Source organism: Chelonia mydas, chromosome 7, assembly GCF_015237465.2.
Source record: "Chelonia mydas isolate rCheMyd1 chromosome 7, rCheMyd1.pri.v2, whole genome shotgun sequence".
Classification (NCBI taxonomy): domain Eukaryota; kingdom Metazoa; phylum Chordata; order Testudines; family Cheloniidae; genus Chelonia; species Chelonia mydas.
The window spans coordinates 52576668-52603883 of NC_057853.1; the positions used below are offsets into that span (position 1 = coordinate 52576668).

General features: G+C 44.2%; 1 protein-coding gene and 1 pseudogene across 14 annotated transcripts in view; one reads left to right on the forward strand and one right to left on the reverse strand.

Annotated features, from left to right (window-relative positions):
• Positions 1-22193, reverse strand: part of USP54 (ubiquitin specific peptidase 54) — a 251006-nt gene extending 228813 nt beyond the window's left edge. For 5 of the 14 annotated variants that reach the window (XM_043550402.1, XM_043550406.1, XM_043550400.1 and 2 more), the window contains exons 1-2: positions 21943-22191; positions 8257-8505 (exon numbers count right to left, since the gene is read on the reverse strand). Coding sequence is in view for 3 of the 14 variants with exons in the window: in XM_043550399.1 (XP_043406334.1) it covers positions 11831-11992 (162 nt within the window). In the remaining 11 variants the exon portion in view is untranslated. Of the gene's footprint in view, positions 1-7542; positions 7700-8256; positions 8506-11830; positions 13439-21942 lie in introns of those variants that run through there. The other 9 variants (XM_043550399.1, XM_043550394.1, XM_043550401.1 and 6 more) reach the window with 6 other exon arrangements.
• On the forward strand, positions 15595-18893 carry LOC102942210 (annotated as a pseudogene).
• Positions 22194-27216: the final 5023 nt, after the last annotated feature.

Sequence of the window (27216 nt, forward strand, 5' to 3'; positions counted from 1 at the left end):
CAGGAACAGTCAGCATGGATTCACCAAGGGAAGGTCATGCCTGACTAATCTAATCGCCTTTTATGATGAGATTACTGGTTCTGTGGATGAAGGGAAAGCAGTGGATGTATTGTTTCTTGACTTTAGCAAAGCTTTTGACACGGTCTCCCACAGTATTCTTGTCAGCAAGTTAAGGAAGTATGGGCTGGATGAATGCACTATAAGGTGGGTAGAAAGCTGGCTAGATTGTCGGGCTCAACGGGTAGTGATCAATGGCTCCATGTCTAGTTGGCAGCCGGTGTCAAGTGGAGTGCCCCAGGGGTCGGTCCTGGGGCCGGTTTTGTTCAATATCTTCATTAATGATCTGGAGGATGGTGTGCATTGCACTCTCAGCAAATTTGCGGATGATACTAAACTGGGAGGAGTGGTAGATACGCTGGAGGGGAGGGATAGGATACAGAAGGACCTAGACAAATTGGAGGATTGGGCCAAAAGAAATCTGATGAGGTTCAATAAGGATAAGTGCAGGGTCCTGCACTTAGGATGGAAGAATCCAATGCACCGCTACAGACTAGGGACCGAATGGCTAGGCAGCAGTTCTGCGGAAAAGGACCTAGGGGTGACAGTGGACGAGAAGCTGGATATGAGTCAGCAGTGTGCCCTTGTTGCCAAGAAGGCCAATGGCATTTTGGGATGTATAAGACGTGATCGTTCCCCTCTATTCGACACTGGTGAGGCCTCATCTGGAGTACTGTGTCCAGTTTTGGGCCCCACACTACAAGAAGGATGTGGAGAAATTGGAGAGAGTCCAGCGAAGGGCAACAAAAATGATTAGGGGTCTAGAGCACATGACTTATGAGGAGAGGCTGAGGGAGCTGGGATTGTTTAGTCTGCAGAAGAGAAGAATGAGGGGGGATTTGATAGCTGCTTTCAACTACCTGAAAGGGGGTTCCAAAGAGGATGGCTCTAGACTGTTCTCAATGGTAGCAGATGACAGAACGAGGAGTAATGGTCTCAAGTTGCAATGGGGGAGGTTTAGATTGGATATTAGGAAAAACTTTTTCACTAAGAGGGTGGTGAAACACTGGAATGCGTTACCTAGGGAGGTGGTAGAATCTCCTTCCTTAGAGGTTTTTAAGGTCAGGCTTGACAAAGCCCTGGCTGGGATGATTTAACTGGGAATTGGTCCTGCTTCGAGCAGGGGGTTGGACTAGATGACCTTCTGGGGTCCCTTCCAACCCTGATATTCTATGATTCTATGATTTTGATCAGTTATGTTTCTTATATTTGTCTTTTCAATAAATACTAAATGCTAATGAAAACACTTGAAAGAAAGAGATGTGTGCTGAGCAATACCAGTACTTGCCTAGATAGTACCTACAAGTTCCATGTATCACATGACAGAGGAAAAAATGCAGTGGTATCTTTCTGCACCTGAACCTGTAAATATTATATTTCACGGTTGAATCAGGTGACTCAATTGGACACGTCATTGCAGGTATTCTGCATTTCCACCTCTTCTCCCCCAACCTCACATATTCCTGTGCAGGATGACCCCACAGGGGAAGATCATATCAGCGTTGCTGCTTCTGCTCAGAAAACATTGGTAAGAACAGGTTTCAGAGTAGCAGCCGTGTTAGTCTGTATTCACAAAAGAAAACAAAAGGAGTACATGCATCCGATGAAGTGAACTGTAGCTCACGAAAGCTTATGCTCAAATAAATTTGTTAGTCTCTAAGGCCACAAGTACTCCTTTTCTTATTGGTAAGAACAGTAACACCAGAGAGAAAATTTTCACACTTTGCGCCTGTTGTAGGAATGCTTTTTCTGTTCTAGTAAAATGACTACGCTTTATTGCTTTTCATGTCTGAGCATAGCCGGCTTCTGCTGGATCACCAGGAGCTATGAGAGAAACAGACTATGCATCAGTTTCACCTTGCAAGAAATAGACTACACATCAGTTTCACCTTGCAGGTGTGATGGAAGAGGAAAATAGGTAGAGAAGAGGACTGATGATGCTCAAAAAGTGATAAAACAGAGAGAAAAGAAAGATCAGCAAACTGCTTAATTTTAGGATAAAAAAAAGTATAAGAGTTTCTTTCAGCTACCAATGTAATCATCAGTAGTAGTTAACAGGACCGATCGCTGAAAGAAATTCAGAAAAAAAAACACCTCCTCAAAAAAGGAAGAATGCCATTTGAAAGTGTGTTTTTCCACAATGAGGGCTATTTTCCATGCCAATTTTTAAACTTTTAAACCCCAGCTGTCCGGGGGAGGGGAAAAAAAAAAAAAAAAAAAAGACAAGTTGCCAAAATGTTTCTATAACAGGAAATGCATATTCTCCATCCATCCCATCTCCTTCCCCTTACACACGCTCATCTTAGTCAAAAATATTTAAACATGTTTTCTGTGAAACTTACCAAAAGATTCATCTGTGGGCAAAGACCCAGTCTGGAAAATTTCAACAAGTTAGGAGCAACTGAAAACCAGTGGTTAGAATGAAAACTATTATGCATCCTTAGGTACAGTTAAGTTCCCACTATAATTTTTGGGGGGTGTAAGCATTCTTTTCCATTCCTCTTCGAATTTAAATATAACATACTTAAATATATAAAATCACCACATCAAGTACACAGATGTACTGTTGGCGATTCTTTTCTACATTCCATAAATATTTATCCATGAGCTTCCTATAATACCCATTACCAAATTATATAAAATACTGGACAGGTAAATTAGCACAGAGATTGCGGACTTCATACAGAATACTTCTCTTCATCTTTCCCAGATTTTGGGATGCTATGCTTGTGTGCTAGTTTAATACGCTTTGATTACAGTATGGCAAAAAAGTTTTAGAAAACAGGCAGATCTCACAGAACATTTCAAAAGTAGTCAGATACACTCTATATTATCAATGTTACTGCTTTCCATGTTCTTGTCCTAGTTATTTCCTTCTTCTTACCCCAACAGTAGTGTCCTATATACTACAACGCCATGTAGATCTATTCAAAGCATTAACCTGTTTCTGTGTCACAGTGACTGCACATGTACTGATATGCTAACAAATGCATTCCTAGTTGTTTATTGATCACTTCATACACTCTCTCTACTGGAAATCCTGGGAGGAACACCAGAAAGTCTCCTGTCATCTCATGCTTTGTGACACATGTTATTGGCCATGTCCCAAAGTATTTTTATCTTTGGGCATTTCCATAAAATGTTAATAAAAAAAAATTCCTCTACAAGCTGTCTCTGGTATTTCTGACTCACTTGTGTGTATTTTTAGTTCATTCATTCATTCCTTTCCCCCCCCCGCCAAAAAGGAAAAGAGAGAGAGAGAGTCATTCACAAAATTCTAGAAGAAAAAGGAAAAAAAAAAAAAGAGCAAGGACAACAATCCAACACTGGCTACCGCAAATATCCATTGAGATTTACAGATCAGAAACCAAACCTTCCAAAATACAAACTTTACAAGAAATTAGAAGAATTTAACTTGTTGAACAAGGGCTGATGTAGATATGGAAAGCTTGGTGAATCTGTAAGGTTTCCCTGTACTTCACACAGGCTTCTCATCTGACTACAAGCATCTCCTTCACTCACTCCACATTCTGTACTTTTTTTCCCACACCACCCGATAAGGCTGGGGCAGTCTCCCAATAAGCATATGGGATTCCTTTTAACCTTTGAAAAATCTTCTGAAACTCCAACTACCCCATGAAATACGATAGCTATGAGACACCAATCTGGTGTTCACTTTGTGTTTGTTGTACTTTATCATACCTGCTTCTGTCTTTAGATTAACTCCTCTTTGGGCCAAGGGTTTGCTATTTCTTTGGCACATTCTGCAGTGGCATGCATATTCATTTTATATGTTTATAAAAATGCACCTTAATGTCTTCAGCACACATGAAATTCTTAAAGCTAAACTCCCCAAATTAAATTTAAAAAAGGAAAGTACCACTCCACAAGAACAACATAATGCACCCATAAACACGGCTCACAATTCCTCAAAGACATGGTAAAAAGAGAAATTCCACAGCAAAGGCATCTATTATCCCCCAGACTTTCAAACATGGAGACTGCAAAGTTGATCAAATACACACATCTCATCTATCATGGAAAAATACAGGAGGAAAACCAGCCTCTCAGGTAGCCAGGATATGTAGCAATATATAAATAAGAAAGAATAGTTGCCATCACATCACCAGAAAGAATTGAAATACAACTGAAGAAAAATACTACCTACTCAAATCTTATACTCCCAACAGTCAGCAACGACGAGACTTAAGTCTCATCAGTAACAACATTCCAGTATATTCTTTCACCTATCTTTTCCACCTTCACTGACAAAAAGACTCAGGACATCTTTACTAGCCTTATTTCTTAATTTTCACTGAAAACATTTTGAGCTACTTTTTGGCAATTCTCTAGAAATGAATTCTAAGCCTAAAAACACTAACAGCCATGTACAAGTAAAGCAATTTCATCCAGGGAGTTAATGGAACTTCTTTCTGCTAAATTTGATAGATAACAGCTGGAATTAAATGTTTTGAGTCATAATAAACAGATCCAGAGAGGCGGCATTGTAGATCAGAATTACACACAAATTATACAGACCATATATACAATTAAAGAAAATAATATGTTAAAACTTCAGATTTGAACAACTGAGCAGAGCAAGAGAAAAGAACATTCATACCTAGTCTCCAAAAGAGCTTTGAGAAATGGATTCCTTTACCTCTGGATATCAATGTGGACTCAACCCCTATACAGGTTAATAAGAATATCCCTAGGAAACAAGTGGTATACAATAAAATGGGCAGCAAAATGACAAAACCAAGACTGAAACTCCTTCAGACACATAAGAAAGAAAGCAACAAATGTTATGGGAAAGAGGAAAATATTATTTCAAAACAGGCTTGATCTAATCCAAGAAAAGAGGAAGGTGCTGGGGTCAAGAGTTTGTACAAGGCAAAAAAAAAAAAAAAAAAAAGGTAAATGTAAAAGGTAACTTTTTAATAATTTACCAAACTCAGTATAAACATGACAGTACAGAATTGACATTTTTCTGAACACTGAATTTTGCTAAGCCATTTGCTGAGAAATATTTTATCTCAAAAAGGATGAAAATTTAGATGGTCATGAAAGTGTTTAACCCACTTTAAAAAAAAAATTATAAAGGAATTTGTGCCCAATCTTGCAACCTGAACAAGTATGCATATTGCAAGGTCAATATTATTTACTCTGTTTTGAGATGAACCCAGTCTGTGTGTCCAAACAATTCTGTCTAACCTTGATTATGAACTCCATCCATGAAAAAGAAACTGTCTTCTACTGTGCTTTTTACAGCACCAAGCATCTCGACTGTATTGAATAAACATTAATAATAGATGATGAATAAAAATAACAATTTCAAAAGCCTCCAGAGATAAGTGAAAAAAATCTTGATATGATGGACAGATGTGTTAGTACAATTTTGCTGCTCTTAACAGTATTTTATTCAAATTTGTTTTCTTAGCAGCAGCGTGAAGTTAATAGCTCTCAGCATGCCACTTACAAGAGCTACGGATTCATTTTCCAATTAATGGTAGCAATAGGTTCTTAGTTAATGGTTTTAAGATAAAGCTAGGTTTTGCCATATGGTTGGATTTCAAAGATGGTCATTGACGATTTCTCATGAAAAGCCCTGGTGTGTAAGAAATTGTTGCTATATTTAACTTCTGGGTCCTCACACACACAGTCGACAATTGGGGTGGACGATGTTAGAGTATTCTCAAATGCCAGTGACACCAGATTTTTACCCCATACTCTATTTAAGAGGACTACAAGGATTTTAGATAAAGGAACATATGGATGGCTCAGGGGATTGGTAATGGAATACAGAGCTTTTCACCTCTAGACCACTGGTTCAAATCTAGCCTTGGTCAGTAGTAAAGGAAAGTTATTAAAATCCGACAGCTGTAATTTATGTGAAATGATTAGTTAGTCTCAGCCCAATTCCTAGAGGACACAGACCATCATCATAATTAACATCCTTGCTGACAGTTTCATCTTAGCTGAGTGTCCAAAGATTGAAAGGGTATAGAAAAAGAACTACCCTCTCACCCTTTTGGGCTAAGTCCAAGCCAGCGCTAAGACAGTGTCAGAGCAATGTAGCGAAACTTGTAACACCACTGCAATGGCAATACCTGTTCTGTGGGTAAAGAGAGGACTTCAATCCCCAGGGCTATCAAACGCACTGAGTTCGTCATTTATAAAATTATAGAAGGGGGGTGTCACAAGGTGGCTGGCCCCATTAAATTAAATAGGTCCAGTTCCCTTGTGCCAGCTCCACTTTGCCAATCAGAAGCAGCTATGAAGGATAATGGAGCATCAGAGGCAGCAGGAGATCCAGAGAAGGGAAGAGTGTTTCCCGGAGGAAGGCTGAAAGCAAACTGAGCAACAAGTGAAGTTTGCTGGATGACATCCCCAAGCCAGGGCTGGAAAGTGCAGAAGACAGGAGAAGCAACAGCTGCAGAAAAAGGTGTCTGTGGACTCTAACCTAGAGAGCCAAAGCCAAGGACCAGGAAAGGACCATGGAGCTGGTCTGGCCTGAGAGAGTGCAAGATCAACCAGCCTAGTAGCAGACAGATGGATAGAACCATGGTGGAGGCGACAGGCCCCATATAACCTGTTGGCAGCCTGTAACTGCAAACAGTCTGAATTCCTGCAGCAGCTGGACACCACCGACCCGGTCTAGCTGCACAAGATCTGCGATGACGCCACCAAGTTATTCAGCAGCAGCTTCAGTAATGAACCGGAGTGAACAAAAAAAATGCCATCCCAGAGAAATCATCAGAAGCAGCAATTTTCTACTGCTCTGGATGAGACCAAAGACCCCATCAGGAAGGAGGAGGAAGAGGAGGAGTATTAAGACAGCATCTTCTAAGCAATGTTCCAAAAGATACAAGAAAAAAAAAAAGGGGGACCTGAAATAATCAGGGTTGTGGGGGGAAGAGGCATCCCCGTCTCGACGAGTGACAAGATCCCAAGTTACAACACCTGATACACACACCAAGGTACTTCCTGAGAAGTCAGCTGTCCAGCCAGTGGAAGTGAGGGTCCCCTTAGTAGAGATCATTGTGAATGATTAAAATAGTACTGAGTTACATGTGAAGAGAAGTGTGCTAGAGAAAGGGCAAAAGTCCCCAGGTCAGTGTCCAGAGTCCAGCCATGGGGCAGATACCAGCACCCCGCTCCTCATAGAGCCTAGCCTTGGGGCAGACATCAGCACCCCACGCCACGGGGCAGCCCCCAGACACCAGCACCCTGCTCTCCACAGAGCCCAGCCCTGGGCAGACACCAGCACCCCACTCCCAGAGAGCCCAGCCACGGGGCAGCCCCCAAGCACCCCGCTCCCCATGTCATGGGGCAGCCCCCAGACACCAGCACCCCGCTCCACACAGAGCCCAGCTACAGGGCATCCTTAAGCCCAGGCAGCAGCACCCCAGAATCTTTACTCCCCCCAACTTCTTTACTGTCCCACCAGGACATATGGTGTGCTGAAGCTCTGCCCTTCCTCACCCTTTGCCAGAGCTGGCTGAGTCTCCCCAGGCTCTCCCCCGTACCCGGAGAATGAGGATCAAAGAGCATGCAGCCTCCAGCCCTAACAGGCTGGGCACTCTGCTCACTGCGAGCTGGCCTCTGCAGAGTCCAGTGGTCCTAGTGGTAGCCAGATATTCTGCGGGGAAAACAGGGAATTCTGCGAAATTCTGCATTGCGCAGTGGTGCAAAATCCCCCCAGAAGTAACTGTTAGCACTGTAACCAAATTAGCTTATAGATACTAATTCCCTTTCATGTCTTAATTGCCTTTTGTGACGAGGATCCTAGGGGGGCCACGCTGAGATTGCTCAATTAGGGTAAACGGCAAAGAATGGGGCAGACAATCCCCAAAACTGGTGGTTATTCTAATACTTAGATTCACCAAGCCAGCAACAAAACAGCTTCCACAATGCCTTACTGGTTACCCAGAAGCCAAAAATACAGTTCCCTTAAAGCAACCCAGCCTTTGTGCTCCCACCCAGACATTCAAGTCAAATATGATGAGGATTACTGAAAATCTTGTTGATCATATAAAAAGTTCTACCAATCCCAAAGCATCGGACACATTACCCTCCAGGTTAACAAATATTTCAGATCTTACCCAAATATATGCTTACAGCCAATTCCTATTAACTAAACTAAAATTTATTTAAAAAGACCAGAGAGTGTATTGGTTAAAAGATCATTATACATACAGGCATGAACAGAGTTCTTAAGTCAGTTTCATAGTGGAGATGGTGACCTTTAGAGTTGCAAAGGATTCTTTCAGAATTAGTCCATAGATTCAATCCAGTGTCCAATATCAGGGTGATCCAGATGGAACTGAAGACCTGTCTTTTGGCTCACACTTCACCTGATGAAGCTTAAGCAGATCTGAGATGAAAGGATCAGGTCCCAAGAGCCCTTTATACAGTTCCCGGGCAGCCTCTTGACAGCATGCAGTCCTTGGGTGAAAAATAGGCAATTACCCTAGCTGTAAAGTAGACCTCCTATTTCCTAAGCATCACCAGTAATTAGGTACGTGGATTAACATAAGGCAATTGCCTATCTCCCTCCATTTCCAGGTAGTTCATCATATATTTCAAAGAGAAATTAAGACAATGATATCATTGCATTCACAGTTCATTTAAATGTTAACATTTCCTTTTGATCTCTGAATTAACAGAATACAGTGATAGACAGAACGGTTTGGTTACACTGTTAACCTCTAACAATATACTATATACGTAAACAAATACAATTAGTATTACCCCTAATTCTCTAACAATACAGGTTTGCATTTCAAAGCTCTAATCTAACTTGAAATGGCCCTAATTACAATTTACATATACTTTAATAGGTCTTTAAAGGTTGAGCCTGGGTCAATTAGCCTGGTAGTTATGTAACCCTTTCTGGTGCTGTGTCACACCTTTATATTATGTATGTGATTGTGTTCAGTCAACCTTAAGATCAAAGATGTGAGACACTGTATGAAATTAACAATATTACATATATTGTCTTCAGCTTATCTATCCATGTTACAATGTATGACCAGCAGTTGCCTTATGTTAATCAGTGTAACTGCATTACCTGTGTATGCATAGTAAATAGAATGTTAACTTCAAAGTGATGGGACAGTGTATGTGTAACCTTTGGGTGAACTAGAGTTCACTTCATTGCCCTTCTCCAGAGCCTACATAACCCAGCTCCCTCAGAAAACTAGCTGGAGTCCCAGAATTCAGTCTCTAAGGTTTTTCAGCAAGGATTGCACAGGGTCAACCTCCCCACATCCAAGTCCTGAAAGAAATGGACTTAATTAAGTAACAACTTTATCGTAAGATTTTATAAAGAAACAAATTTAATTTTTTTCAGCATAACATGGCTATTTTATAATCCATATACATTATCTTCACAGTTCTACATAAACATAAATAAAGAAAAATTCAAATCTGAACAGGTCAGTCCCCACAGAAACAGTTTCCAAAAGCTTAGGTTGAGTTCATCTGAGTCTCAGTTAGAGTTTTTGATCACCAAATCTATACTGTTTGCCGAGTCTAAAACATCTTCCCTCCACTTGCTTGTACGTATCTTTAGTTAGAATCCATGCAGACTCTTCCTCTGCTGAAATCACTGTTAACCAGTCAGCTAACTGATTAACCAGCCATGCAGTTAAGTATAGAGATTAAATTAAAAAACAAACAAAACAAAAAAAACCTGCTGCAAGATGCTTCAGAGTTAGAGAAAACAGCCTGCTTCCCCTGGCTCAGCTTCTCTCAACTCACACAAAGCACATGGCTTTTTGTAAAGCAGATGCCCTGACTGCTTGCCCTGGTGGAGTCTGACCCCAGCAACAGGGAACCTATTGTAGCATACCCCAAACTACCACACCCAATTCCAGAAACTTCTGGATGTGGAGTGCTAAATCTGCCTAGTCACAATGAACCAGACTCAACTCACTCCTACTTCCCCCATCCCACCATGGGTCTCTTAAAGAGACATCTCCCATGCTAGGCATATGGGTTACATTCTCCCCTGCTTAAACACTGCCATCCCAGCAGCGCACCTGAGACACAATCCACAATATCTTACCTGCAGGAAGTGAATCACACAGGCTATATATTTGTCACGTCCTTGTAAGATTTTCCAATCAACAGGAACTGAGTCTGGAGCACTGGGTCTTCCTGGCCAAGGATTTGGATCCTGAAACTCTGGTGATATGCTTTCTTCATTACTAGGCAAGGCTTCTATGCAACTTGTAGCAACAAGTATTAATCTTTCTTCTTCGGCTTCCAAGTCTTCCTCATGAGATTTGCAGAGTACTGTGAACTTTCATAACTGCTTTGCAGAGTTCCTTATCCCACTCATCTGAACTAGATTGAATTAGAGACATTTTAACAATTCTTTCTGTCCACTCCATGTCATCTTTATCCCTGGAATACCATTTAGTCGCCAAGAAAGAGCATCAGCATCAACATTGGCTTTGCCAGACTTATAAATTATATCAAAGTTATATAGTGACAAGGCTGCCACCCATCTATGGCCAGCCGCATCCAACTTTGCAGTCTTCACAATGTAAGTAAGAAGGTTGTCCTCAGTCATTACTAGAGCTGTTGATTAATCACAGTTAACTTATTTGATTAACTCAAAAATTAAATCATGATTTAAAACTTAATTGCAATTAATTATAGTTTTAATTGCACTGTTAAACAATAGAATACCAACTGAAATTTATTAAATATTTTGGGTGTTTTTCTACATTTTCAAATACATTGATTTCAATTACAACACAGAATACAAAGTATACAGTGCTTTCTTTATATTTTTTATTATAAATATTTGCAATGTAAAAATGATTCGATTCACCTCATTCAAGTAGTGCAATCTCTTTATCGTTAATGTAACAAAAAAAATCTACATGTGTAAGTTGCACATAACTGCACTCAAAAACAAAACAATGTAAAACTTTAGAGCCTACAAGTCCACTCAGACCTACTTCTTGTTTAGCCAATAGCTAAGACAAACAAGTTTGTTTACATTTACAAGAGATAATGCTGCCCGCTTCTTATTTATGTCACCTGCAAGTGAGAACAGGCATTCACACGTCACTTTTGTAGCCAGTGTCACAACATATTTACGTGCCAGATGTGCTAAAGTTTCATATGGCCCTCCATGCTGCTGAAACGTGGGCTGGCACTGGTTTTATCCACTCAACTGCTTGCCCTTTTGCAATGCCAGTGTGAGGTTTCAATATGACATCCTTCCTTGTTAAGTTTTTGACAAGTACTCCTATTCTCATACTGGAGCCAGTGACTTTAACAAATTGAGGAAGAACTGCTAGTCCACTGGGTCCAATTGCAGCACCTGGATCTTCCAGAATTACAGCAGTCTCCAATTCATTCACAGCAAGTTTCAGAATTCCTGGCACTGTTTTGGATGTGCCAGGTGCAATTGTCTCGGATTTTCTTCCTCTCAAGACCATTTCAGCCCCTTTGTCAGCTTTTTGCTGTAACCTCTGACTGAGTAAAAATTGACTAAGTTTCAGCCTACTCATTTGGTAATGAAATCCTACAGTAGAACCTCAAAGATACAAACACCAGAGTTATGGACTCACTGGTCACCATGTGAAACCGGAAGTAAACAATCAGGCACCAGCGGAGACAAAAAAAAAGGGGGGGGGGGCAAATACTGTACTGTACCTGTATTGCATCTTAAAGGTAGGCACATCTGGGCTGCCTGTCCCTTCCCCACCCCACCCTCACCCTCACCCCCACATGCAGGGAAGCCACTTACAGCTAGGAGCTGAAGGCGCTGGTGCTGCCAGCCCAAGGCAGCCGGAACTGGCAGAACAGGAGTAGCGCTGGGATCTGCGCTGCTTTCCCCCACATCCTCCAGCCGGAAGGGGGACACGCTGTTTTCAAAACACACACCCCAACCAGGAAGTGGATGCGCCATTTTCACACACACACCCCCAGCAGGAGTGGGACAAGCTTGCAAACTCAGTCCGACTCAGGGAAAGACACTGCCTGCAAGGAAACTGCCAGTGCTGAGGAGGGAGCTGCTTCTGGAGCCTGGCCTGGAGTGTCATCTGCTGGAGCCGGAGCCCAAACTGCACTTTGTTCAGAGTTACAAACATTTCACAGTTATGGACAACTTCCATTCCTGAGAAGTCCCTAACTCTGAGGTTCTACTGTACTTAAAAATTCAGTACCCCATTTCTTCTTACCGTCTTCTACAAGATATTTTAGCACATTTATGCCTATGAGCACCAACCCTTGCTGATTCATACATTGATCTGGACAAACTAAGACTAGTACCTCTTGTTTGTTAGTCCCACAGATGAACTTTGAGAATTGAATCCTCAAGGTTATATATCCCAGGTATGGAACAATTTGCCCTCCAGCCCCTTCTACCTGAAGTATACTGCCAATAGACTAACTTTTGATAAGATAAATGCTCATAATAGAAAGTTTCATATATGCAGGTCACTTGAGAACAAGTATCTGTTAGGCAGGTTCTCTTTACCCCATCTAGGTAATCATCATGGCTTATCATGGCTAACTTCTGGATGGCCTCACTGACACCCATTTGGGTAACATCTCTCTCCTGAACCCATTGACTAGCAGCCTTGCTCTAAGAGTTGTTAGTTTCTTTCCTTCCTGGCTCATACTTGCTCTGATTTGAATGTCTACCACTCAGTTGCTGATGTACTAGGTTGGGGTTAGAAGAATTCTCATAATCATTTTGAAAATGTCCTATTCACTCCCAGTTAAAACAAAGAATTTCTTCTGTTAAATCTTGGTGTTGCTTATTAAATTCTTTGGGTCTTTGAGGAGGGAATCGTGTATCTGATATGGACGTTTCAGAACTTGGCTTGGCCATCTGCAGTCCCACCAACTGCTGCTCAGCCTGCAGATACTTCTCCTTCCAGTCTACTGCAGTAACTTCTTCATGGGCGCTGGAAGTATTTTCAGGTGCCTTTATCAACTGCAAACGACTCCTATGCAACGGCTTTCCTTTTTCTTCTAGTTCTTGTCAAAGTTTTCTCTCTTGTTTATCAAAGTGCTCCCTTTACTCCTGGGGGAATTCTGCATCACTGCACATGCACAGAATGTATGTCCCGCACAGATTTCTTTGCTTCCCCGCAGAAAAATGACTTTCTGACAGGAAAGCAAAAGGAAGCCACAAGAGCCGTTATATGACCCTCCCTAACAGTATGTTTTGGGTGCCCAGGGCAGCTGGCAGAGAGGTAAATCACTGTGGCACAGGAGGCTGGGACTGGAAAAGGCGCGGCTGGTGGCTCCTACCCTGCGCCAGGCTCAGTTGCTAGTCCTGGCTAGGCTGGGGAGGACGGGTCTTCCCCTTCCCCCGCACAGCTGCTGGGGCTCTGTCAGACTCACCACCAAATTTCTCCCCCAGCTGTAGAAAGCTCTGCAAACTCTCCCCCCGCCCCACACTTCCTGCACCCCATCCATCCAGACCCCCTCATACCCAGACCCTCCCGCGGAGCCTCACCCCCCCCCATACACACACACACACCCAGAACCCCCCGATAAGTCCCACTCCCCCTGCACCTGGATCACCCTGACAAGCCACCCGTACCCCCACCCTACCGAGCCCCAGATGCACATGGATCTCAACCCCACTGAGCCCCACCTCCCACCGAGCCCCCAGATCCCCTTGCTGAGCTCTACCTCCCACCCCCGCAGACACCCCCACCCAGCCCCAACCACCTTCACCTGGACCCTCCTGCAGAGTTCCATTACCACTGCACCCAGAACCCCCACTGAGCCACCGGGACCCAGATTGCCCCACACAGAGTCACTCCACAATTGGATCCTGCATTGCTGAGCCTGCTTGCCCACACCTGATGCACCTGGCACAGAGGGGCCAAGCCCTCGGGTGTTTCTGGGCCAGGGCCTGCCCTTGCACTGTGTCAGGGTTGGGTGGAGCCTCACTACTGAGTCCGTTTCCCGGGGAGGAGCTGCACAGTGATCTCCCACCTCTGTACAGCCAGTGGCCTGTGCTCCCCAGATGCCATGCTGGAGTCTCCACATTTATTTGACAAATAAAATTTGCAGAATTTTGCAGACTTTTAATTTTTTGGCGCAGAATGCCCTCAGGAGTATCCCTTCAATGAATCTCACCTCAAAAAGGAGTGTGGCATAAGAGATGCTCTTTTTTCTACCACCACCACTAATCCCTTTTATTAAGGGTCTATTTTAAAAAGATTCATGTCAACAATAATGAAAAAATTGATCTTGTATATAAGAGTTCAATTCAGTATCTTTTACCCCACCAACCTCCAAAACTTCTTGGGCTAATGTGGGTAGTATAGTCAGGTACACAGAAGGTGGTTCTCTAATGTGTTGGTGAGGCTCAGAAAACTGAGCTTAAGTTCAGATGCATGAGATGCTCAAGTTCAGAATCCTGACACAAGGAAGAAAGGAGAGCAGCAGAATAATGACCCTGGCCTTCAGAAAAGCAGACTTTGACTCCCTCAGGGAACTGATGGGCAGGATCCCCTGGGAGAACAACTTGAAGGGGAAAGGAGTCCAGGAGACCTGGCTGTATTTTACAGAATCATTATTGAGGTTGCAGGAACAAACCATCCCGACGTGTAGAAAGAAGAGTAAATATGGCACGTGACCATCTTGGCTTAACAGTGAAATCCTTGCTAATCTTAAACACAAAAAAGAAGCTTACAATAAGTGGAAGATTGGACAAATGACCAGGAAGGAGCATAAAAATATTGCTCAGGCATGCAGGAGTGAAATCAGGAAGGCCAAATCACACTTGGAATTGTAGCTAGCAAGGGATGTTATGAGTAACAAGAAGGGTTTCTTCAGGTATGTTAGCAATAAGAAGGTGGTCAGGGAAAGAGTGGGGCCCCTTACTGAATGGGGGAGGCAACCTAGTGACAGAGGATGTGGAAAAAGCTAATGTACTCAATACTTTTTAGGCCTCTGTCTTCAACGAACAAGGTCAGCTCCCAGACTACTGCACTGGGCAGCACAGTATGGGAAGAAGGTGACCAGCCCTCTGTGGAGAAAAAGCGGTTCAGGACTATTTAGAAAAGCTGGACGAGCACAAGTCCATGGGGCTGGATGCGCTGCATCCGAACACTAAAGGAGTTGGCGGATGTGATTGCAGAGCCATTGGCCATTATCTTGAAAACTCATGGCGATGGGGGGAGGTCCTGGACGACTGGAAAAAGGCTAATGTAGTGCCCATCTTTAAAAAAGAGAAGAAGGAGGATCCAGGGAACTACAGGCCAGTCCACCTCACCTCAGTCCCTGGAAAAATCAGGGAGCAGGTCCTCAAGGAATCACTTTGAAGCACTTCGAAGAGAGGAAAGTGATCAGGAACAGTCAACATGGATTCATCAAGGGCAAGTCATGCCTGACTAACCTAATTGCCTTCTATGATGAGAACTGGCTCTGTGGATGAGGGGAAAGCAGTGGATGTGTTATTCCTTGACTTTAGCAATGCTTCTGATACAGTCTCCCTCAGTATTCTTGCCAGCAAGTTAAAGAAGTTTGGGCTGGATGAATGGACTATAAGGCGGATAGAAAGCTGGCTAGATCATAGGGCAGTGATCAATGGCTCCATGTCTAGTTGGCAGCCGGTATCAAACGGAATACCTCAAGGGCCGGTTTTGTTCAATATCTTCATTAATGATCTGGAGGATGGCGTGGATTGCACCCACAACAATTTGCAGATGACACTAAGAGGAGTGGCAGATATGCTGGAGGGTAGGGATAGGATACAGAGGGACCTAGACAAATTGGAGGACTGGGCCAAAAGAAATCTGATGAGGTTCAACAAGGACAAGTGCAGAGTCCTGCACTAAGGATGGAAGAATCCAATGCACTGCTACAGACTAGGGACTGAGCAACTAGCAGCAGCTCTGCATAAAAGGACCTACTGGTTACAGTGGACAAGAAGCTGGATATGAGTCAAACGGTGTGCCCTTGTTGCCATGAGGACTAACAGCATTTTGGCCTGTATAAGTAGCAGCACTGCCAGCAGATCGAGGAAAGTGATCGTTCCCCTCTGTTCAACATTGGTGAGGCCTCATCTGGAGTAGTGTGTCCACTTTTGGGCCCCACACTACAAGAAGGATGTGGAAAAATTGGAAAGAGTCCAGGGGAGGGCAACAAAAATGATTAGGGGGCTGGAGCACATGAGTTATGAGGAGAGACTGAGGGAACTGGGATTATTTAGTCTGCAGAAGAGATGAATGAGGGGGGGATTTGATAGCTGCTTTCAACTACCTGAAAGGGGGTTCCGAAGAGGATGGATCTAGACTATTCTCAGTGCTACCAGATGACAGAACAAGGAGCAATGGTCTCAAGTTGCAATGGGGGAGGTTTAGGTTGGATATTAGGAAAAAAATTTTCGCATTGGATCTGGGTGAATTACACAAAGAACATTTTGGTTTAAATTTCACACCAGTCACAGTTTCACATTTCAGCACCCTCTCTAACAAAGATGTTGCCTGTCAGGAGGGAGACTCACAGCAGGAGTAGAGGCTTCACTGGATCTCGGTCTATAATTGGTGTAGCATCTGTTAACCACCTAATCTGTTTATCACGCACAGGTGTAACCACAGCCCATGTCTCAGTCTTGAACCCTCTGTCAGAATACATATAATATCCCTGATCCCTGCACTAAAGTACTCTGGGCACAGAACCAGTGGATATAAATGACAAAACGTCAAAATGAATAGGAGTCACATCCCATTTCTGCCCTAACTTCTGCAACACACCGTTCTTTCCTATGTGTATCCCAGAAACAGGATCTTCAAATTCACAAAGAACCATATCTTTTGTTCTCCCTTCACCCTCCTCATATTAGTCACATGACCAAAGATTCTAACAGCCCTCTTAATTTCTGCTGTACAATCAACATGCCCAAAATGTGTGGACAAGTTTCCATTATCTTAATATTAAGACAGTGTAAAGATTCAATAATAGTCACTACCACCAAATTCTTTTATAACTGCTGTAATATTCCTCAAAAAAAATCAGATGTGACCTCTGAGCAATCCTCAAGTCCCTGTCTGTTCGGGCTCCAATTTGTAACCTTTGGATGGGCTAGAGTTCACTTCATTGCCTAAATAACAAAACTCCCATAGAAACTTAGCTGGAGACCCAGAATTCAGTCTCTAAGGATTTTCAGCAAGGATTGCACAGGCTCAACCTCCCCACATCCAAGTCCCAAAAGGAACGAAAGGAATGAACTTAATTAAGTAACAACTTTGTTTCTTTATTATAAGATTTTATAATTTAATTTTTTCAGCATAACATAGCTATTTTATAATCCACATACATTATCTTCATAGTTCTACATAAACACAAGTAAAGAAAAATTAAAATCTGAACAGGTCAGTTCCCACAGAAACACAGTGAGAAGCAACTCAGAGTTTCCAAAAGCTTAGGTTACAGTTTATCTGAGTCTCAGAATTTTGATCACCAAATCTATACTGAAAAGGAGTATCTGTGGCACCTTAGAGACTAACAAATTTATCTGAGCATAAGCTTTCGCGAGTTACAGCTCACTTCATCGGATGCATTCAGTGGAAAATACAGTGGGGAGATTTATATACATAGAGAACATGAAACAATGGGTGTTACCATACACACTGTAACGAGAGTGATCACTTAAGGTGAGCTATTACCAGAAGGTGTTAGCTCACCTTAGGTGATCACTCTCGTTACAGTGTGTATGGTAACACCCATTGTTTCATGTTCTCTATGTATATAAATCTCCCCACTGTATTTTCCACTGAATGCATCCGATGAAGTGAGCTGTAGCTCGCAAAAAGATTATGCTCAAATAAATTTGTTAGTCTCTAAGGTGCCACAACTACTCCTTTTCTTTTTGCAAATACAGACTAACACGGCTGCTACTCTGAAACAAATCTATACTGTCCGCTGAGTCTAAAACAACATCTTCCCTCCACTTGCTTGTAGGTATCTTCAGTGGAAATCCATGCAGGCTCTTCTCTGAAATCACTGTTAGCCTGTCAGCTACTGGTTAACCAGCCCATTCAGTTAAGTATAGAGATTAAATTAAAAAAAAAAAAAACAACAACAAAAACCTGCTGCAAGATGCTTCAGAGTTAGGGAAAACAGCCTGCTTTCTGCTCCTCCGGGCTCAGCTTCTCTCAACTCACATAAAGCACATGGCACTTTGTAAAGCAGCTGTCCTGACTGCTTGCCCATGTGGAGTCTGACCCCAGCAACAGGGAACCTATTGTAGCATACCCAAAACTACCACACCCAATTCAGAAACTTCTGGCTGTGGAGCCAGCACTGGGCCAAAATGAAGTTCAATCTTTTTTTGACCTTGGACAGCAGCAAGAACCGCAAGAGGCACGTCAATGCACCCTCTCACATTCACAGGAAGATCATGTCTTCCCCCCTTTCCAAGGAGCTAAGACAGAAATACAATGTCAGCTCAATGCCCATCCAAAAAGATGACGAAGTCCAGGTGTCCGGGGACATTATAAAGGCCAGCAAATCGGCAAGGTAGTCCAGGTATACAGAAGAAAAAATACGTCATCTACATTGAACGCGTATAGCATGAGAAGGCCAATGGCACAACAGTCCACGTTGGAATCCATCCTAGCAAGGTGGTGATCACTAGGCTAAAAACTGGACAAGGATCGCAAAAAGAGTCTTGGAACGCAAAGCAAAGTCTCGCCAAGTGGGCAAGGAAAGGGGCAAATACAAGGAAGGAATCATTGAAAAGATGGCCAAATAGAATGGTCTTCTGTGTGTGAACAATGACCCAGACACAACTCATTCCTACCTCCACATCACCGTGGGTCTCTTAAAGAGATATCTCCCCTATTAGGCACATGGGTTACATCTGCTCAGCAAAGAATCCTCAGTCAGATGCTGTGCTCAAAGCACTTGAAGAAACCTGCTTCAGCTATAAAGAGAAAACCTCAGGCCTGATCCTTTCATCTCTAGTCTGCTGAACTTTGAGCAGAGAAAGTTTAAGCCACAGGGCTGAGATCTTCCAAGTAGTTATTTGGAATACCCTGGAAAATGCATGGAAAGACTACCAGATTTTACATCTAAACGGTCTTTGGATTCTGTCCTGTTGGATAATTCCAAGAAAACTTTTGCAAATTAGCAGATATAACATTATTGCTACAAGATCTGCTTTATGAACACTGAAAAAATCACTTGTATAAATGTGATTCCTAACCATTCAATAACTCTCTCCTTTTTTAAAAATCATTATATTAGACTTGTTGGCTCCAATGGAGCCAAGGGCTGGAATACCTAATGGGGGCTATGTTTGGCTTCTTGTTAACCAGTGTGATACTACAGAAGCTCTTTTATGTTGATTTGCTGACTCTATAAAATAAACACAAGTTTTTGGGATTGTCTGCTGTGTTTCTTGCATGCGCCCTGAGTGTGGCATTCTCGTGTGGCCCATCTCAGCAACCTGATCACAGGGAGCTACTGTAATAAAACAAAAAAATAAGTGCAACATAGGAACTGAGAGTTAACTAGAGCCTGAAAGCATAATAGTGAGGTTTCTAGCACTTACCAACTTGAACTAAAACACTTTCTCCATTCAGGGTATTCTGCGTTAAAACTCATGTAAGTAGGTTTAATGCTAAATAGCATGAGAGTTGGATAAAAGAGGATTTAAATTTCCATTACCCATCTTAATGAACTTGCGGCTCTAGCCCCAAAATGGACTAATATCATTACATAACCCAACACAGAAGGAGGGAGGGCATAACATGCTTTGCCTGAATTGGCTGCAGAGCATTGAGCTAGATTCTCTTTCAGCTGGTCACTAATGTAAACAAAACTACACAACTCTCTACTAAGACTGTAACAGTATGCAAGTTTAACTGGAGTGCTGGGGGCAGAAGGAAGAGGACTCAGTGAGCAATGTGACCCAAACCTGCCTGACAGGCACCACCTAGAGGTGAACAGAGCTGAAGGACAAATATTTAATTCAATACAAATGAATATGCAATGCAAATTTAGGTACTGCAGCAGAGTTCTTGGAGAATCCAATCTGGAGATCTTGCCATTACTAGTTTCACCTCCTAAATGAGAGCTGCTCTACATGGACCAGTTCCAAATTATTTTAGCTCATGGTGTGTTGTCAATTATATTTTAAAACTTTCTTGTTCAAGTTTGCGTTATTTCACCAATTTAATTTTCAGTACTGCAACAATTTCTTTTCCTTCTAGAGAGAAAAACGGTCATTGTTAATTCTGCATTTATCATTTTCAAATGACACTCAAGTGCTATTCCATATCCAATCTATAGCACCAAGGAATCTTTCAGTCTTAGTTCCTTTTCTAAGAAAGAACAGTAAAGTATGTTTAAAGAAACTTGTTTTCAGAATTATTCTAAAATTACTTATTTCTTTCAAGTTGCCCCAGAGATCATATAATGAAGCTCTTTTTGTATTTTCCTTTTAATTTGTATACATCTTTATAATTACTGCACCTTAGTTTGCTCTGTAATACAAAAGCTACCTGAAAATTTACATACACAACCACCCACTTCTACCCCTTTAATGCCCGTAACAGGTTCTCTCTTCACTCACTCAGGCAGCAAAAAACCATGATGTGTATAACTTTTTGAGCTCAGGAGGTGTGCATTATTTTGGTTTATTTTTAGGACTCTAATCCTCAATGATCAGAAAACAGACATAATCTTCTCACAGAAAGAACAGATTCAAACAAAATCATACCCTGCAAAGGCAGACAGACAGCTTTCTCCCTTTCAGAAAAGCCTTTTTTTTTTCATTCCTTGGTTCAATGCAAAAGGAGGAAACAAGCCTCTAGTTTTTAAAACAGTTTCTTTCAATCTCAAACTTATGCAGCAGTTCTGTCTCTTTCACTTATCAAGAATTGCTAACTAATATAATTTAACAGCAGTGATGCTAACTTCAAAATTCCCTCTTGCTAGCAGATGTTCTTAGCTTCTGGAACTCCTTTTTTTTTTTTTTGTTACTGACTCCCCTTTAACTATTAGCAGCTCACCAAATTCGTGACTTAAACATACACATAACTCTTCTCACCTGCAACCTGAATGCAGGTTAGAACCATGCCACATTTCAGCCTTGGTATAAACAACTCCCATTGATTTCAATCCACTTATACGGGGCTGAATTCACTCCCGCAAATGGATTCCATGTCATGCTGGAACTGATTTAAAGAGCTTGATAGTTTATTAGTGGTTTTCCCTTCACTTGTAAAAGTCAGATTCTGATCATCTTTTCTGCTCAATAAAAAACAAAAGCGTGTTTTTGTGAATGTGGTACATTTGTAAACAGGGGATTATTTTGCTCCTGAGCAGTGAATAAGAACTGCTTTACAGCAACTGTCTGCATCACCCCAGTGCCAGTACTCATTTCACGGCTTCATCTCTCAGTCCTGCTTACAAACTAACGGCTCTTAAACCCCACCTGTTACTGGCATCCCTTGAACCGCATGTTACTGATACCCCCGGAGTGCCCCATTGCACTAGCACCCACAGACCTCTGGCCCTGCGCGCTCCGTAGGAGCTAGACCCCTCTCACACACTCACCGCCTGGGGAACCGCCACTGCCGAGCCCACCAACTTCCCGGGAACCCCCCAGGCGCCTCTTGCCCCAGGATACAGCACTGCTGGGACGGCTGTTCCTGGAGGCAGGGGGCTCCCACCCCGGGCAGGGTCGTTGCTCTGGGGGCAGAGGTCTCCCCGGGGACAGGGGGTCGCTGTCTTCCCTGGGGCTGGGATAGGGAAGAACGGGCCCAGCACCCTGACATAGGGGCCGGATCCCCCGGGGCTGCCGGACTCCGCTCCCGGGGTGCGTCGGGGCGCCCAGGCAAAGGGGGCTCATGGAAGTTAGCACTTGCCGTAACTGCTCACCCGCCAGAGACGCGTCCCAACGGAGCCCGCAGCATCCTCGCTCGCTTCGTCCCCCTCCCCTCGCTACTATGGCTACGGGGAGCCAAGGCAACCAGCTCTCGCGAGAACTACCCCAACGCCTCCATCGCTTCCGCGAGAACCCGCTCCGAAAAGGGGAGGGAAAGAGCGCGCCCGAGCACCTGCCTCTCGCGAGAAAAGGGGTCCGAAGAGGGGAGGACCTAGAGGAAAAGCAACTGCGTAGAGCCACAACATGGCGGCGAACAGAGCGCGCAGTGGGCGGGGCCTAAAGGAGCCGCGGGGGCGGGAATGCAGAGGTGAAAAGCATGGGACCGGGGGGCGCGGCAGGGCGCCGCTGGTGAGAAAAGACGTCTTCTCGTTTCCGGCTCCAGCGCGCCGCCCTGCTCCGCCTGCAGTGTGGGGCTCCCCCTGCCCAATCCGCTTCGGCTCTCTGCCGGGCCCCACACACCGCGAGATTGACTTCGAAGTCGGGTTGTGGCGGGACCCCATGGCGCGGGGTCACACTGACAGCGCCCTCAGAGGCACTAGAGCCAAGAACTTCCTCTGCCTTCACAGGCAGCCAGAGTGTCGCATTGTCACGCGGCTCCGGTCGTAGGAGCTTCACAACATCAACAACGGCTGCCTGCTGAACAATTGCAGCAGGGGTTGGGACCCCTGGACTTCCCAGCTTGCCGAAGTACCCCAGTACACACACGCACACACTTCGATCCCCAGCCTGTGGTGCCAGGTTACCCCCCCTTCACTCCCCGGACTGTAGTGCCGGGCTAACCCCTCACACGCACATTTTGCTCCCCAGTCTGTAGTGCCAGCCTCTCCCTTCCCCACCAGCCACACGCTTCGTTCCCCAGTCTGCAGTGCTGGGCTACCCCCCCTCCCACGTTGCTCAGGACTATCGCCTCAGGCTTTCCCTCACTCCCCCAGGGACCAGGCTTCCCAGTCTATGATGTCAGGTTTCAGAGTGTTGCCGGCACCCAGTGCCCAGGGGCTAAACAACAGCTGGAGTTGGTTCGCTACCCGTTGTGCTACACCCAATAATTACAATGGGGTGGAGAAGCAGAAAAGTTTATTTGCAGCTACAAAAAGGTACAGGGAGAATAAAATTTTAATTTTTGCACCCAGAGCAGGAAGTTACGTAGGCTTATATATATATATATATATATATATATATATATATATATATATATATATTTAGCATATTTATTTAATAGCGAGCTGCCCTAAGTATTCATATAGCCAGCTAATTTAGTTTCCAGCTAGTGCCCTTGTGCTTTGTGTTATTTTTTAAACCATACATAAAGCTGCTTTATTCAGCATTGTTTTTTCATATTTGCCCTGGTTGGCCTTTCTTAGTTTCAGGCAGTTTGACTCTGCAACATATTGTTGCAGATCCTCAGCATAACTGCTGTGAGTACCTCCAGGCTGGAGGGGCCAAGGACACTTGGGCCTAGTACGCAGAGCTGCTGCGAGTGCCTCCAGGCGGGGGGGGGCCAAGGACACTTGGGCCTAATGCGAGGGGGCTTCATCGACACTCGTGGTCTTCCATCCCCTTGAGTTACCTAGTGGCAATGCCCCAGTGTCCCCAACAACTCCCTCCTTTGAGAACACTCAACAACCTTGGCTCTGAGTTTTTTTACTTGGGCTACTTATTTTTTTATAATAGGACTTTGCATAAGCACTTTGTGATAGCCCTGAAGAGAATGACTTATTAACTTTTGCAAAAGGGCACTAACACGTGATACTGCACAGCATAATACCAGTAATACAAGCAATACAGGAAAGAGAAGTTTCAATAGCAGGCTAAATAAACCACCAAGCCAAAACGACAAACCCCAGCCTGAAAACAAGGTTTGCAACCAATCACTCTCTGAGGCAGTATAGGCAACCTGTGCTCCAGCTTGGGCATGGGCCTTAGCCTGCACCGCCTTTTTATAGATTTCATAACTGCTATTATTTACATATACACAACATTGGGGCCCGACGAGGGCACAAACCCTTCCTTGGGATGCCAAGAGATAGTCCAAAGCCAGACTGTTTTGGAGGGAAAACGTTCTGAGCTGCTGTACCTTTTTATTTAATGTTTTTACTGCTAATTTTAAATTACTAACCGAGTCCTTTAAGGCAACTTTTTAAAGTACCATTTGCAGCCTTACAGTATAGCGGCCTATGCATGCCATGGCTGGCCCGGTAAAACAGTGCGCTATTCCCAGTATAGAGCACCCTACAAGCTTCTCGGTTGTGAGGGAATTCTTTATATTGCCCTTCAATGCTGTAGTCAGTCGCCGCAGGGTCTTTTTTCGTGACTTAACAGAGGTGTCTCGGGCATTTCTAATTTTTCCTTTGGGCAGTGTGGCAGTTATTGACAGATGAGGAACTCCATGAGCTATGTAACAGCTACCTGTCCAGTTGGCTTGGCAGCACCTTGTAAGCCTTTTGGCCACATACAAAATAGTGACCCAGTAGGGCCCAGTAAGGACTGTTTCTTAAGGGGATTCCTGGGATATTTAAGGCTGTTTTGGCTGTTTTTTTAAACAGTTTATATGCCCCTAAGGGGGCATCCCATTCTTTTGATTGGGTACAAGTGGGGGCGTTTTTAATTGTGTCGTTTAAATTACACTTACCATAGGGACCACTACAAACCCACCATTGGCTTGCTACATTGGAGATATTAACTGGACGGCAAGTTATATTTCCAAACCTTCTTTTGTGGTAAGAGTATTTGTAAGAGTTTTTTTAAAAGGGGAGGAACCATTACACCCACACTGTTGGCCTTTCTTTTTGGTTTTTATTTAATACCCATTAGCCCACTGTGTAATAACACAGGAGCTTTTTTTTACAGGACGCCCATAGTGATTAGATTGGTTTCGGGTAAAACATAACACTCCCTCAGTGAGTACTGCAACTGAATACTCCTGGTCCTGATAGGTGGTTCCTGTAAAGAGGTCTTATTCCAGAATGGCGAGTCCGTTCTTTCTTGCTTTTTGGTGGCAGCTAATTCTGCTAGGGTCAAGGGCAGCATGTCAAGGGGCATTCCTGTTTTGGGGGACAATGGAGTTGGAGCACATACCCAGCAATCAGTCTGGTTTGTTAAAGTAGCAACATGGTGCGCAAGCGAAACAAAGGAGTTATGCTCCCGATATGCACAGTTTGGAAATACCAATACAGAGAATAACAATGTTATCCAATTAATTATTACCAGAGTCTTTTTAACCCAGGGTTTTCAATACCTGGGTGGGCCCATTTTAGCGTTAAGGTGCCCACTATTTGTGTCTTTTAAACAGTAGCTTTAGCCCGAGATCGTCACTAGATGAGGAGTCAGCAGATTTGACGGTCCACTATTCTGCTGACGAGGGGGCGGGTACTGCCTTCAGACGAGAGTGATGGATCCAGTTCTTGTGTCCCTCGATCTTTGCCGCTGTATGGGAGATCAGCAGGACGGTATAGGGTCTTTTCCACTTTTTTTGGAGAGGCTCGTCTTTCAGGTACGAACAAGCACGGAGTCACCGGGCTTAAAGAGTGGACGGGAGAGTCCAAGGGGAGAGGCTGGGAATCCTTGGTATACCTGTGAAGAGACAAAAGAACAGCAGACAGGGAACACATATACTGTGACAAAAAAGCATTACCCAACTTTCATTCCCCTGACAGAACCGGGGTGCCATTCATAGGCCAGTGCCCTTCAAACATAATTTCAAAGGGACTAAGCCCTAATCTACCCTTAGGGAGAACGCAGATACGGAGTAGGACGAGGGGGCAAAGCATCAGGCCATCGCAGTGATGCTTCTTGGCACACTTTGGAGAGAGTGCCGTTTAAGGGTCTGATTTGTACACTCCCATTACCCCACTGGCTTGCGGTCTCCAGGGCATATGGCGTTTCCAGTGGATCTGTAAGGCATGTGAGATGCTTGAATGATTTTTGACGTGAAATGTGTCCCATTGTCAGATTCCATTCACAGGGGGAGTCCAAAGCAAGGAATGATCTCCTTAACAAAACTTGAGGGCCACTGTTTGCAGTGCAATTTACGGCACGGGGAAAGCTGTTGGCCATCCGCTTGACCGATCCACCATGACAAGGAGATAGTTGAACCCTTGGGTCCGGGGAAACTCAGTAAAGTCTATTTGCCACACTTGTCCGGGGTCCGGAGTGGGTTCTAGGGCAGCTGGTGGCACAGGATGTCCCGGTCGGGGGTTATTCTTTTGGCAGACTAAGCAGTCCGCTTGTACCTGGGCAGTTAGGGGTCGGAGTCCGGAAGTGATAAAGTATTTTCCCATTAGCTGGATAAGTGTTTCCCTGCCAGCATGAGTGGTTTGATGTAGTTTTTGCAGCACTGGCTGGATCAGGCCCTTTGGTAAGAGGACCTTCCCTTCTGGGGAATGGAGCCATCCCTTCTTTTCCCGGAGACCGAGTTTGTCAGTTAGCTGTCAGTTAGCTCTCGTCCTCCCCAGAGTACTGAGGGGTTGGAAGCTCCCGTACTGATGGGATAAGGGCATGCATATGGGCGTTCTCAGTCTGAGGGGATGGCAGGGTGGCAGCATGCTTAGCCTCTCTGTCTGCCCAGGCATAACCTCTGGCCACATCTTGATTCTTCCTTTGATGGGCTTTACAGTGTGCCACCGCCACTTCCGAGGGAAGTTGTACGGCTTCTAGGAGCCGGAGGATTTGGGGCCTGTACTTGACTGGGGAGCCTTGGGCTGTCAGCATTCCCCTTTGCTTTCATAGGCCAGCATGAGCATGTAGCACACCAAAAGCATACTTTGAATTAGTAAAAATGTTGACCCGCTTTTTTTTGACAGTTCAAGTGCACGGGTCAGGGCTATTAGTTCGGCAAGCTGGGCAGAGGTCCAGCAGGCAAACCTTCAGCTTCCACAGTGTCACGGAGGGTCACAACAGCATAACCTGCCCTCCTTTGCCCATGTATTACAGTACTGCTACATTAGTGTACCACTCATAATTTGCATTTGGGAGGGGTACATTCTTTAAATCCGGACGGCTGGAGTACTGGGTATCTATGATTTCTAACCAGTCATGTTTTTGTTCCCGGCAAGAGGGTGGCTGGGTTAAGGGAGGGGCAAGGCTGTAAGGTGACTTCAGAGTTCTCTAACAGCTTAGCCTGGTACCGAGCAATCCGAGCCTGGGTGAGCCAAAGCCCTCCCTTTGCATCCAGTAAGGCTCGGACCATATGGGGAGCATAGATTTGCATAACCCCTTTCAATGTTAACTTTTCGGCTTCCTCAAGCACTAGGGCAGTAGCTGCGACCGCC